The sequence below is a fragment of the Camarhynchus parvulus genome, chromosome Z (assembly GCF_901933205.1).
Source record: "Camarhynchus parvulus chromosome Z, STF_HiC, whole genome shotgun sequence".
NCBI lineage: Eukaryota > Metazoa > Chordata > Aves > Passeriformes > Thraupidae > Camarhynchus > Camarhynchus parvulus.
Window position 1 is genome coordinate 4,946,663 of NC_044601.1, and position 14,166 is coordinate 4,960,828.

The following is a 14,166-nucleotide window of genomic DNA, read 5'->3' on the forward strand; positions in this document are numbered from 1 at the left end:
TTCCCTAAATATAGTTTCCTGTACTCAGGTAGCTCCTACACTTTTATTTAAAACCATAAAAAGCCCAGGAAAGCCTGTCCACCCCACATCTGTGTGTCACATGCCTGACCTTGTGCCATCCCCATGATGACCCAAAGTCCTGCCTTCCCTTCTCACTCACCATCCAGCACAGCTCCAATGAAGAAAGGAGTGACAGAACCACAAAAAAAAAAGAGCTAGAAGTCTAAATTATTCTAAAGCATACCCAAATCAATACACCAAATCCATCTGCTCAAGTAGCAAATAAATCAAAAGAGCCTGAAGCAGTCAGAGCCACTATAGCACAACAGAGGACTTCAAATAGACATAGATTGTGCAACAGACAACTTGTATAGTAAAAAATCCTCAAAAACAAACAAACACCACCACCAAAAAAACCCTAAGAATCACAATTTCTTTGTAAATAGGCCTGGAGTTTTGTGAGAACCAAATAATCTGGCAGCACATCTCCACTGAAGGACTGCAATTAAACAAAAACCTTGACATCACATGCCCCAGCACTCCTTGGGCATCAAAAAGATGCAAAATGCATTGTCTTCATTTATCATTAAATTCTGCTACAATAATGTCCCAAATGTGAAGGCATGAGAAGTCAAAGACTTTATGGGATTTTTCTGTTTAACTGGAATTAGAGACGTGCCATGGACTGACTTAAAATATTATTCCATGAGCCAGGACTTGGATTTGGAGCACTTGACAAGCACAGGAAAAATGGGGATGTTTTTGAATATTCCTATTTAGTCCATCTTTATACACCACAAGGTCAATCTCTTGATAAAGCAAGGTTTACATTTGGTCCATTTCTTAATTTATTATCTGTTAAGGAGTAATTTTTTTACCAACTGAAAGCCCTAGACCTTAAGGCATAGCCTAAATATGCTTTCATCAGAACAGCTTACTCTGTATAACAAAAGAGTAAAAGTAAGCAGACCTTTTAGACCAAGGTCTAAAAACCTTGGTTTTCAGATAAAAGATCACTTTAAATCATAAATGTGGCACAGACCACCACCAACAACCACCACATCATCAGCATGAAACACTGTCAGGTCAGAATGGTTTCTTTTTCAGCTACCACTGGCTCATAGATTTCTCCTCACTGAAATGCCACTTTAAAATCACCACTTACAATATGCATCAATTACAATCAGCACATCTCCAACAAGAAGTTTGATACCTTGTCCAGCATCCTGTGAAGGAGGCTTTTTCCAGGTGAAAAACTCTAGCTAAAGGGAATGTCATCTCCACAGACATTAAATGTCAGCACAGAAATCTGTGCACTTAAACCTTCACCAAAAGCAGAAACAGAGAAGAGTCACAGACAATACTGGTCTGCCAAAGTCATTCACCCTATAAACACGTTAGAAAGTGCAATCTTCTTCTCAATTGCTTACTGCAATTAGAGTGCAGTAAGCAGGCAGGAGCTAAAAGATGTCCCTTGTGCACATAAATTAAAAATAAATCAGATTATTCTGGATGTGGGCAGACCTGAGAGCAAGGCCTTTAAGAGGCATTGAGAGACACAATTTAAAGGATATCTTGTAAGGATTGTTGAAAGCCCCTAAACACATCTGAGCCAGACACACAGCTGAATCTGAAAAGCCTATCAACAGCATAATAGGCAGCCCAAATCCTTCTTAAAATCTCTGCTTTACATTAAAGCAAAGTAGTCAGTATTGAAAGAGTTGATAAACGTGAAAAGAACATTCTGAGGAACTCCTTTTATTCCACAGCAACATTAATAAAAGGATCTTCCTCTGAATGGCACCATAATCCCTTGCTGGGGAATTCTGGGTCAGCTTGAGGTGAAAATAAGTGTTACATGGCACAGTGACCCCCAATATTAGCCAGTGAAGTTTAACCATGTAAAACCAATAGATGTGAACAGGTGAGGGAGGCCTGGAACCATGAAAAAAGGCCACCAAAGGTCAAAAGCTTGGCAGACCTTGGCTTATCACCCTTCCCTTGGCCAGTTTTGTCCTGCATGTCTGCAGTTAATCAGATGGAGAATGTCAAAGACCTCCACTGCTTCCATAAAGAACAGTACGTTCTTGAACATGAATTCTGAAGTTGAGCATACTTATCAACAAAACAGACAGTGACATGCTAGATTAAATGTCAACAGATTAAAAATTTAAGGTCTGAAGGAGGCATTGTCTACTATCAGCTGTTACCTGACACAGAGAAAGCTCAACTTCATTTTCTATTTCATGGTAAACATCCCCAAAGACATCATCCCACCAGAGTACTGAGCACATTCCCCCCTCACACACAACTTTTGTCCTTTTTTTTTTTTTGCCATGCCATGTATGTCAAAAATCACATCTGTCAGCAAAGTACCTACCATGACCAGCCAGTAGCCAGTCTACATGCCTGACAGCCATCAAAACACAACTAAAAATAACAGCCAAGACAGTAAGCATCCCAAATGTAAAGAAGCTTTCTATGTGATTATAATTCCAAGTTTCAGAGAACTTCAAGATCTGATTTGCCTATATCAAAACCTTTTGGCTTTTTTTTTCCCCTGTTACTACAGTTCAATATTTGATTTGACAAAGTTTTGGATTTTTTTCCTGAGCTGCCACAGGTTTTCTTTAAAAACTAGGTGGAGACATGTCTCTTATCAACATACAGCCCTTCAGTTACAAGGAATGTGGACCTGCAATTCCACCTTGGTTTGTTTATTTTTCCTAAAAAAATAAATTATTTTCTAAAAATAACGTGAAACACAGAACTGGAAGCAGCTTTTCTTGTGCTGAAGGAAATGTGTGACTCGTAGAAGAATATTTACTTTCCTTGTTAAGCCTTAAGCAGTAGAAGCAGCCAGACACTTACGAACAATGCATTGATTCCCTCCAGCAAGTGTCCTCCACCCAGGGCAACAGTAGGAGCGAAATCTAGAACCACACACATTTGGCCTGCAACACAGAGAAATCAATAAATGTGAACAGGAAAACAGGAAGCACTCTAAAGAGAATTTAATGTTTTACATACACACACGGGAAGAATCCAGCTGCATAAAACAAACAAAAACTGCATAGCAAAGTTGTCTACAAAAGTATCCTCTCCAAAGGGGAAAAAAGATCTTCCTCCAAGAGATTTTATTTTGGGTTAGTTCAGCTGATTAGTACAAAAGAGGAGCGGCAGATGAGCCAAGGGGGGGCCACATTCATTCTTCTTGCAACAACTGAGGATATGGAAGGGATGAGTTTGATTCTGCTTTCATTCAAAGTCTGAGAAGCACTGCCATAAAAACGAACTTCTTGCTGTCATCTGACACTAGGCAGAAGGGATGCCCGCTCATAAGGATAAACTAACTCAAAATACCAAGAAGTACCTGAAACATCAGAAGAAGAAAACCAAACCGACTCTGCACCATTTCTTTGTAGAAACCACCCCCCCAAAACAGTGAGCGTCAAAGTATCTCAGTATCGGAAGACGCTGCACCAAGGAGCCCAATGGGGTCAATTCATTAGCTGTAATGTAGGCCCCCCACAAGGTCTGCTTTCAATTAAATCGCACTAATTCGGAAGCCAGATTCCACAGGCAAGCACCAAACTCCCAGCTTAGCGAACCGCGAGTCCTCAGCCTCAGGGAGGCGGGAGGGAGAGCGGCATCGGGGGCACACACGGAGACCACCGGCAAGGGGCTCTGCCTGGGGAGATGCCCTGGGGAGCAAGCAGGCGGTGGGGAAGGAGGTTTCAGCCTTGTCCCTACCCTCGGAGCCCGTCGTGCTGTCCTCGCCTGCGGACGCGACCGGCGGCGCCCCCGGCCCCGTCCTCCCGGTGCGCGGCGGTGGCGGCCAAGGGGCCGCCCGCTCCTGAGGGAGCGCGGAGCGCCGGCCGCTGCTGCGGCTGTCGCTGTCTCCCGGCCGCTCCCTGCGCACACAGCACCAGGCAGCCCAGGCACAGCGATAAGAAGCACCAGCGCTGTGCCCAGAGCGCCCGCCGGCTGCCCATACTGCGGCTATTCCGGCGCGAAGCGGGCCGGCGGCCGCGGGCGGGAGCGCGAGTCCCGCGCCGCCCTCAGCGGGCACGGGGCGGCCCCCGGGCGGGGAGAAACTTCAGCCGCGGGAAATGCGCCGTGTGTCCTTCCCAGCCTGCCCGGCCGGTGCCATCAAAGCCCGGGCTCCACTTTGCTCGCAGACAGCCCTCTGCGGAGAGGGGGGGAAGAGGTGAATAAAAGCAGAGTTGGATTTTCTCTCCCGCCCGCCCACTCCGCCGCAACAGGAAATCTAAGGGAAACCTGAATTTTCCCTTTAAAAAAAAAAAAAAAAAAAACCGAACCAGACGCTAATTAACCGCGGCTAAATAAACGTGCTGGGGCAGAGCGAGAGGGGAGCGAAAGCCCCTTTCCAGCGCCAGGGGCGGATTTACAGCGAAAGGAGCCGGAGGAGGAGCCGGTGCCGCCGGGCCGGTGAGGGGCTGGGGTGGGGGAGAGGAAGGGAGGGACGGGGCCGGGAAAAGGGGATGGCAGGAGGGAAGGGGAGAGGAGGAGGGAGTGAGGGCCGGCGGCTGCTGGAGGGAGCGGGGCTCTCGGAGAGCCAGCGGTGCAGGTGGCGCTGGTCCCAAAGCGGGTTCTGAGTATTCCTTCCGTTCTCCCCAACCTTCGGGAATTGCGCCGTGGGACGAACGCAAAAGCCCTCCCTGTGACAGCACACGGGGCTCCCAGAGGTCGCAAGGATGAGCCCGGAGGGGAGGGAGCCCCACGCCCACACCTGCCCCGCCAGCTGGGTCTGGCACAGGAGCGCTGGGCTCCTCCGAGAGCTCCTTCCCCGTTCCTATCACCTCAGCATCGAGGGTCGGTGCTTCTGGAATGTGTGGTGTTGGAATAGCTGGCGCTTCCCTTCAGGAGCAGTTCCCTTCAGGAACAAGCAAATTTTTGCTTGTTCTCTGCTGGCTGTTTCTCCCTACATAACCATCCCAAAAAAAGCCTCTGGCTTAGGAAATTCCCTGCTTGCATTTTAAGGCCGAGAGCACGCATTTACCTAGATGTGCCGAATAGTTAGACACCGGTGAGGAATAAATAAAAGAAGTGAGAACAAAAGCGTGGCCCTGTTGACAGTCCCCAAGCGCTGGGTGCTTGTCATTGCGATAACACGGCTCAATCTGGTTTGGTCGTCTGAGATTTTTATCCCTTTGAGCTGCGCCTCTAGGGGTGAACGCCTCATGCTACAGCCCATGGTTATGCAGGGGCAACCTGGAAACTTCAGGGTTTTTGTCTTTTGCAACAAAACTGGGACATGCCACAGCTTGATTTAGCTCCACGCGCATACTGTCTATCGCTTCTAAGGGTGAGAGGCAGGAGCCAGATTTTGTTATCTCTGAAATAAAATCCAAGAGCCAGATTTTGTTATCTCTGAAATAAAACCCAAGAGCCAGATTTTGTTATCTCTGACATAAAACCCAAGCAGCCAACTCTCTTTTTTCCATTAACTGCCCTCCTTTGATGGTCCTGACAGACCATCAGTGGCTCTGACAGAAGCTCCATTTACTGACCCATGTTCTGACAGAGCAGAAACTGATTTTGCTTAAATTTGTAAATTTAGCAGAAGCAATTTTGCATGAGAGAACCTCAGTCTTTAAAGACCTTAAGAAACTAAAAGTATTTATGAAGACAACTGGGTATAAGAGTTCAGCAACCTCCTGATTGTGGGTGAGATTTTGAATTTCTTTCAAGCAGAAGCTGTTGAACCCGTCATGAATGAAGTGCAGCTGAGAGTCAGGGAAAGAGAAGGATTCCATGCCACTTCGTGTGACTAACTATCTCCAGAAAACACAAGGGATAAATAGATAGGACACAAGGAATCAAAAGGAAAGAAAGAACTGATTTGAGATAAGCTCAGGGTCTTGGATATCAGGAAACACGGTGATAAAGAAGCAATTCAGAAGTTAAACACAGCACATCTGGAAAAAGACAACACTATAAAATCTTGAAGGGGAAAAAAACCCCAAAGAATGAAACAAATAACCAACACCCCAAAAAAGTTTGGCAATTACATAACAAGGGTGGGCTAGCAATTAGAGCATAGGAAAGTTACAATTTAAAGCCAAGAGAGACATAATTTCAAACTGGAAATACTGTGTAGAGTGTCAAAAGCAAAGTCAGCAGCTACCAGTGATTTGTAAAGTGGTTGTAAGACTCCAGAGACCTCCTTGCACTCAAGAAGGCGCTAGCACACAAAACTATAAAACATTCACTGGGCAAGATTGGGCAAGGTGTCTTACTTTTGATGAGTCTGGTCTTTGTAAATATGAATAGAAATCAATACTTCCCAAGAAAGCTGTCTTTGTTAGAATGGGCATCATGAATACTCTACAGGTAAAAGACACAGACCAGACATGATATAAAATAATGATTATGTTCTGATAATTCATCTTAGAACTACAGGTTAAATTTGCAATAGCTGCCCAGAAAAGCCATTGCTGTGGTAAAGGAGAGAAAAATCACTGCCAGAAGGCTTGGGTTCTTTAGCTAGCAGCAGCTCTCTTAAAAATATGGGAGAAAATTCATAGAATAAAAAGTGCAACATGATAAATCAAATCAGTACTACAACTAAGAGCTGTGTGGATAAGACAGGAACATAGCTCTGTGTTTGAAAGAGCAGAACCTAAGACTATACGTACTTGTGGCATGAAAATAGATTTTTTTAGGAAAAATACTATACATCTGCTGTGAGTGGCTCCCCTTTATTGCCGGCCAGGGGTCTCTGTACAAATCACAAACGGGATGGGACTGCTGTGGAACGTGCCTTGAGCTGTTTTATTTTCCAGCATCAGTCTCATTCCATGGTTATGGCAATGGGAAGATGTCAGCAGCTCACATCCCAGGCAGCAGACCCAGAACTTAATGTCACAACTTACTTTAAAAGTTTTTTGACCAATCACACAAAGCAAAAGCACATTGACAGTAGTTCTATCCAACCACTATAAGCACAGGTACCTTTGGTTAAACAATGCTTGCTTATTTCAAATACAATACCTGCTTGTGAGCCTTAAAACACAATGCACACAGCTCCATTATTAAGCTTCAAACTTCCTAATATCTTGCTAGATAAACTTTCCTGTACTTTTTACATAATTTTTCTTCTGACCTATCTCATGGCTGCTGCTTAGCTCCAATCACAGTTCTACTGCCTCTGAGGCCTGCCTTTTGCAGCTTTCCCAAAACCCCTCTGATTTTGAGGATTCCCACAATCCAATAGGGACAGGGTCCGTGGGAGGAGCCAGAGTGGAGTGACACAGGCTGGACCAATCAGAGAGAAGTGAGGGAGTGGCCTTCCGGGGAGAGCCAATGGGGAAACTCGGCACACAGAACTTGCCGGAACTGGAGGGTGAGCGACCCTTGGCGGAATTCCATGGCGGTGCGGGGAGCCCTAGGAGAGTGCCTCGCTTCTTCGCCCTGAATTAAACAAGGGTGTTCTCCCAAGGCATCCCAGCCCCGTTTCTGTCTCCCACAGCTTTTGGAAAGCATTTTGTTATGGTCCGATGCTTCTGGAATGCCAGCGTGCCCATGAAAATATGTTCTCCCCAGTGGCTGCTGTGAGAATGTGACCAAAAATAGAGCAAAGCAGGCTCCTGCTTTGGAATAAAGGAAAGAACTTTATTAACTTACAGTATGAAGAAAAGGAACACACAGAACTCAGAATGAAAACCTTCCAAAAGCATTCCTCCTCCTCCTCCCCCCAATTTCCACCACCACACGAAATAGAATCTTAGATTCTCAATCGAGTTACCGCCCCTCAGATAATCAACTCTCAGTTCACCAAGGGAGACAGCAGTCTCTCTTGTACGATAGGCTCCCCAGGAAACACAACTGAAACCTCTTGTGTTTCCGTGTCACACATGCACTGCCTGGAGAACTTCTGCCATCCTGACATCCTCCTTCCATGTACAGTGCTCTCAGCATTGCACGTGGACCAAAACTGCTTATAGGGCTCCTTTTAGGGATGCTTTGCCAAGCACCAAAAAACAACACTTCCTCACTTTTGGGACAACAGTCCCCCCATTCTCACCTCCCCTAGGGCCGAGGGCCTTGAGAGCAGAGATCGCCTTCTTCCCTGAAGAGAGACAGCACCACCACACCCTCCTCAGCTTTCTCTGTTCACTCCTGCACATGGTGTCACTGCAGCATGTCACTCTCTTGGCTCAAGCCATTGCATCTCCCTAAATGCAGTGTCTGTGTTACAGGAAAAATTGGTTCAATCCATGGCTATGCAAGAAGAAGTCCAGCCAAAGGCCACTCCATCATCTCCTTCCACCTAGGATTCTTCCTCCTCTTCTTCTGACATCCTTCACTTGCTCTGACTTTCACCACGCTTGCCCATTTCCTTCTGTTTCATGTCTGCCTCTCTTCTCGTTCAAATCAAGGAGGACTTGCGTTTTGTAAAGTTTCCACTGTCCAAGGAAACAGTTAAAATGTGGGGGGCTTCTCACCACACCCGCCCTGTGCTGCCGGCACATGATACCAAATTTCAAGATGGCACAAGCACAGGCTCTCTCCCTCTCTCTCTCCCGGGGGGCTGCTGTAGGAACCCAGGACATCCCTCTGGCTGTCCAGCATGGCCAAAACCCCTGCCATGGGGCTCAGAGACCCTGGCATGGAGCCCATAACACCTGTGGGTTTGATTATGAGCCATGGAGCAAGTTACCAACCTTATATGAAGATCAGCAAGCCACAACAGTTTAAGTAGAATAATAGTGAAGTTATCACGGGGTGAAAAAGTAGATTTTGGGGTTTCTAGAATGGGGGTTCAGGAGGCAAGATGGAGGAATCTGAGCATGTCCAGCCTTTCTCCTTCTTCTTCTTGGCCTCCACCTTCTGCTGTGATGGTGGCGCTTTTTGGGTTGGTTTAGAGTAGAAGCTCACTGTCTAACATAGGTGATAGGTATTGGAAAGGAATTCTAAACATTATATATGTAGTTTTTAGTATAAAAACATAACACTGCCCTGGGGCAGGCAGAGTGCTTGGACTGTCTTGCTGAGCAGACCTTGGCAGGGCAGGAGAGAGGATTTTACAGATAAGATACAATAAACAACCTTGAGACCGAGAAATGAAGAGTTCTGACTCCTTCTTCGAGTGCTGGGCTGGGAAAAGAGACTTTCCAATGTCATCTTGGGGTCACTCTGAGCAGCTAGAGAGGCCCCGACAGGCTGCCCAATGCCTCTCAGTGTTCCTCCACCCTTCTTGTGTCCTGCAGCTGGGCAGGGGAAGTCTGACATCTTTCACAGATGGAACCAAGAGAGAATTCCCCTGGGAGTGCTCTGCTTTTTAACCCCCTGTTTTTCTCAGAGGTGTATCCCTGTCTTCAGTGGCCACACCAGGTGCCAATACTCAAATCTGAGCGCTGATTGGTCTGAGCACAGCATCCCAAAAAACTTCATACCAACCTAGGACACATTTGGATCTGCTGATCCAAATTCTATTCCCTGAGTGTTATGAAATAAAAAAGCTTCTTTCACAGAGGATGCCATGATGTATTGGCATCATGTAGCTGATACAGAAGGATGACTGATGCCTCTTTTGCTCTTTATGAACTTCCACTTCAAGTCTGGCCAATTCCAATAACAATTGTTCAAAATGTTATATATAGTGAATATTCAGGAAGCATGCAAGTGTACATCTGCATAAATAAAAATTTTCCAGAGAAAAGCTCATAATGCTTTTTGAGATTATTTTTTGATCTGAACTTTTCCCAGGTGATTAAATTTCTTCCCAAACAAGGGTGGGAGATAATTTTAAGTAAAGCCAGTCATATTTTTTGACACTTTGAAACAGAGTAAAAACACAGGCCATAATTTTGCTAATGTAGGATCTCAGTGGGTGTAAATAATTTCTTACAGTGCTGAAAATGATGTTTCTCAATGGCCACATTGATTTGACAAGTAAAAGCATTCTCAGCCCTTCATTACTTGAATCACCAAGAGCACCCAATGGTGGATGTCTAGACCCAGTAGAGGTATTGAAAGTAGAAGTGACAAGACAATGTCAGGACTAATAATTTCTTTTCAGCTGTTCCCTTTTCCCCACTGGACTGAATTCACACGTCTGCATGTTCAGTGAGTGCCCAACCTTCATTTGTTAAATATTTGTTAAATATCATTTGTTAATATTTTTTGATATCTCCGGTACCTTCACCATAGATCTATTTTTAAAGTGTTTTTAGAAAAGACCTAAGAAACTAATTTGATTAAACCTCTCTGCTCTAAAGCAAAATAAAATTGACCATTTAACCTGTACCTTGAGCACAGGAATTCTGCACAGCTGTAGGTGATCTGCTATAGATTACCGTGGTTTTACCACAAAGAAGGATTGAGCTGCATCTTCTTTTTGCTCGTTTGGTTGATTTTTACCTGTGCTTTCTTTTGTTTTTTACCATTTGCATAGTATTTCTGACCATATATCTGACGAATCGTTTTGATTTCTAATCCTGTCCTCCAATGTAATTATGCTCTCTTCAAAGCATCCTTAATCTGTAAATAGAATAAATAATATAAAATGAAATACTTTACTCTAGACTGTAGTTCTTTTCTTACTTAGAAGATGTAATTTGAGACTGTTTCAATAGCATTGCTGAGATTAGGTAATCAACATATTTTTTAAATTTTTTTATTATTCAGCCTGTCTGCTTCATTCTCTGCCTGTGCCTTCCTTGCTTTGGATGAGTATCTTTTGATTAGCTTTGATAATCTTGTTTTCACATACAAACTTGAATTATTTCAATTTTCAGCATTATTTCAGGCCAGGAAATGAGATTAGTTGGTCTAACTTACTTTTCTCCTGTCCTTTAAATATAGGCACTGATTTGGTATGTGCCCATAATTCAGCGAACAAAAAATAAAAGCTAGTAAGAAAGAAGAGCTAAAACTAATTTGCTCCCACTCTTAAGTTTATTTTCAATAAAAAAGAAATAAGTAAAGAGTTATGATCTCCCCTCTCTGTGTGCTTATTTGTAAAACTTCAATGCATATGAAGGGTATTACAGCCATTTAAGAAGCAATTTTGGTTCACATTTTTTTATTAATTCATTTATATATCTATATAAGTGAAGATATTATTCAACATAAAGTCCCTTGCATACGCAACAAATAGATAAATTATTCCACAGTTTCGGTTTTATAACTTATGAAATTCAAAAATATTTTAGTAGTGGTTTCAAAGCCATGCTTTCACTGTAGAAGGGAAAAAAAGGTATATGTTGCCTGAGGCATATTGAAAAGGAACAAAACATTAAGTGGGGCTTAAAAAACAGAAGAGAAAGGTGCTTAAGACACAAGACAGTTTGAAAAAAGCAAAAAAAACCTGTTGAAAGATGTCGTGAGAGAACTGTTCCATGAAGTTGAACAAAAGATCTCTCAATGATGCAAAGCTTCATCTACAAAAGGATTACCCAGCTTGGAATGTCTGATTCTTTACCTTTGTGACACAAATAAAAATGTAAACAAGGCAAGATATTTTAGCACATCATTGCAGAACTGATTTGTGTGTTCTGCCTGTAAGACCGCATTGTAATTTGGGATTTTTTTCTTAGCATAGGAGAAGTTGGGTGGACCACTCTACTGATTTTTCCTTTTTTTTTTAAGTGATAGCAAACAGAAGAACAGAAGTGAAATGTTCCTAATTTAGGCATCTTAACTACCACCAAGCAAATCCTATTTTAGGGTCTGAAATTTGTCATCAAAATGAAGGAGTTGAAAGAGTTAAAAAAAAAAAAAGCATTCTCTTTTCTTCTAGAAAAAGTTAACCAAATTTTATGTGCAAAATTATTAATAGAAATAAGAAATAAAATTAAACAGGAGGTTGAATGTAGACTTCAAACACTTCAGTGTCTATTTAAAATTATTCAAGTTAAACAAGATTAAAACCCCAGTAGAAATTAATGGATATCCTGGTTTTATTTTTTGAAAGAAAACCCCAACATAGCTGCAAGAGTAATTCCCAGGTTAAGAATGTCTATAATTAATAATTAATTTAATTTATCTTATTAGGAAGCTCTACCCTGGGGAGTCTATAGGTGGAGCAGATAAAAGGGCTCAATTACTCAGGAGAAACTTCATCTGGCATTAAACTCAGATAACATGTTTTAACATGTTCTTTAAACACATGAATAATTTTATAGCTGGATGTAGCAGTCATTTTATGCGTTCCTCTAGGCATCATTTTCTGACTCAGCTTCTCTTGAACAGCATATTTAGAAAGATAGGATTCAGCTGTCCTAAAACTCACTGAGATGACATGTTCTCTGATAACCCCTGATTTAAGCAATATAATTATCCTGATACATCTATAGATGTGTTATCCTGATATATCTATATATGTGGTTATTTATGCATTATATAAATAATCCAGAACAAAAGAAATAGTAACAGTTTTCATTTTGTGTTTCTCCTGTCCAGTGAACCCATTGATCTTAGAGGTCTTTTCCAACCTTCACAACTCTGTGATTGCATGATTGGTTTTGCAAAACTAGAACAAAACTTCATTTTTTTGCCAAATTAAAATAAGATTCATATAAATAATAGAAGTAAATATAAGTAAAGATAGACTTTGATTCATTTCATGCTTGTCCTAGGGTGACGTTATGGTGCCTGTAATCACCATCTGTGTGTTCTGGTTATGCTGGATATCATGTTCTGTGCCTTCACGACTGGCTCCAAAGAGGAAATGTTTTATTTTGGTTTTGTTATCAGCCGCTCCCCCACGGCTGGCAGCACACACAGACGGGGCAGTACATGGTGCTGCTTTTGCTTTTTGCTTGGCTTTTCCCTTTGCTTTTGCTCTTGCTTTTTGCTTCTGCTCATTAGTTAGTTTAGCTAAACAGTCCAAATTTCTCCCTGGACTGTTTCTCCTTTCCCTTTTTTGGCCCTATTCGAGCCTGCTCTGGACTGGGGCCTGGCAAGCACCCAGAGTTTGCGCCTTGTGGCTGCAGCAGCTGCCCCAGCACTGGAGGGACTGAGAACAGAGTGACCACCCCCAGAGAGACTTTCTGAATTTGTCATCTTTTTCAGAGTGTTGTCACCTGGTATTGTTCATTTTGTGTGCTGGGGGTGCTGTGCCTCTTAAATAAACAGGTTCTTTCCACTTCTCTCCGAGGAATCCTTCCCAAACTGGTTGTGGGGAGGGGCCGTGTGGATTTACTTTCTGGAGGGTCCCCCTTTTGCAGGTTTTCTCCCAAATTTACCCTAAACCAGGATAGTAAGAGCTGTGCAAATGCTAAGTTCAAGGAATCCCAGAATGGTTCAGGCAAGGGACCACAGTTGGTCCCATCTCCCTGTTCAAGCAGAGAAATAAAATCTGTTCCATATCTTGTATAGAATTCTCGTGTATAATATGTTATAATATCATTATGGAACGTTTAAAACATCTGTGATGGAACTACATACACTAAGAACAATTCAGATTTTGCATTAATGTATTTCAGCAGCTCTAGGCCAGCTTGTTGTAATTATGAAATGTTATGTACAGCATGCCCTTCCCGTAGACTATAGGAAGGAAAAATAATAGGTCATGCACCAGTGCAAATTCCATAAGAAAACTGGAAATGTTTGTCACATGGCTTTCCAGAAAGAAGGATTTTTTGAGTACATTTGAAGCTCCCAAATTCAGCTCCCAAATATTGCCTGCAAATATAGGGATAGGGTTTGGTGTATAGGCTGCTGCACACAGCCCCTTACACACATCTAAAGATAGCTAAAGATTCAAAGCCTTTAAAACAACATGAAACTGCCTGCTTTTATTTTTACTTCCTCAAAAACTTAATTTCAGCCTTTCTAAATATTACACCCTAAGGTGCAATCAGTCCTGATGTTTTTATTAGGTAAAACGAATTGGGACTCAAGATTATGAAGTCTCAGTTTGCAGACACATGAATCTCAATTTTTGAGGGGCAGAAGCCATGCTAATTCCATACAGATGTCCAGACTGAAAAAGAAATGCTGGTTACAGGCCTTTCCCCTTCAGCCTATGGTAGAACATTTCACAGATTGCATATGTGTCTTGCACACAGAGAAAAACAGATCTCTGCTAATTCAAGCTTCATATTTATTTCATACATAGATATTTACATAGATTTCATACCTGTCTATTTCTTTATCGACTATATAGATTGATTTCCCCCACAATTTAAAATA

General features: G+C 42.8%; 1 protein-coding gene across 1 annotated transcript in view; it reads right to left on the bottom strand.

Moving 5' to 3' along the window:
* Nucleotides 1-3,995, bottom strand: part of FBN2 (fibrillin 2) — a 121,732-nt gene extending 117,737 nt beyond the window's left edge. Inside the window, 2 exon segments of the mRNA XM_030969525.1 lie at nt 2,872-2,954; nt 3,754-3,995. Coding sequence (XP_030825385.1) covers nt 2,872-2,954; nt 3,754-3,995 — 325 coding nt within the window.
* Nucleotides 3,996-14,166: the final 10,171 nt, after the last annotated feature.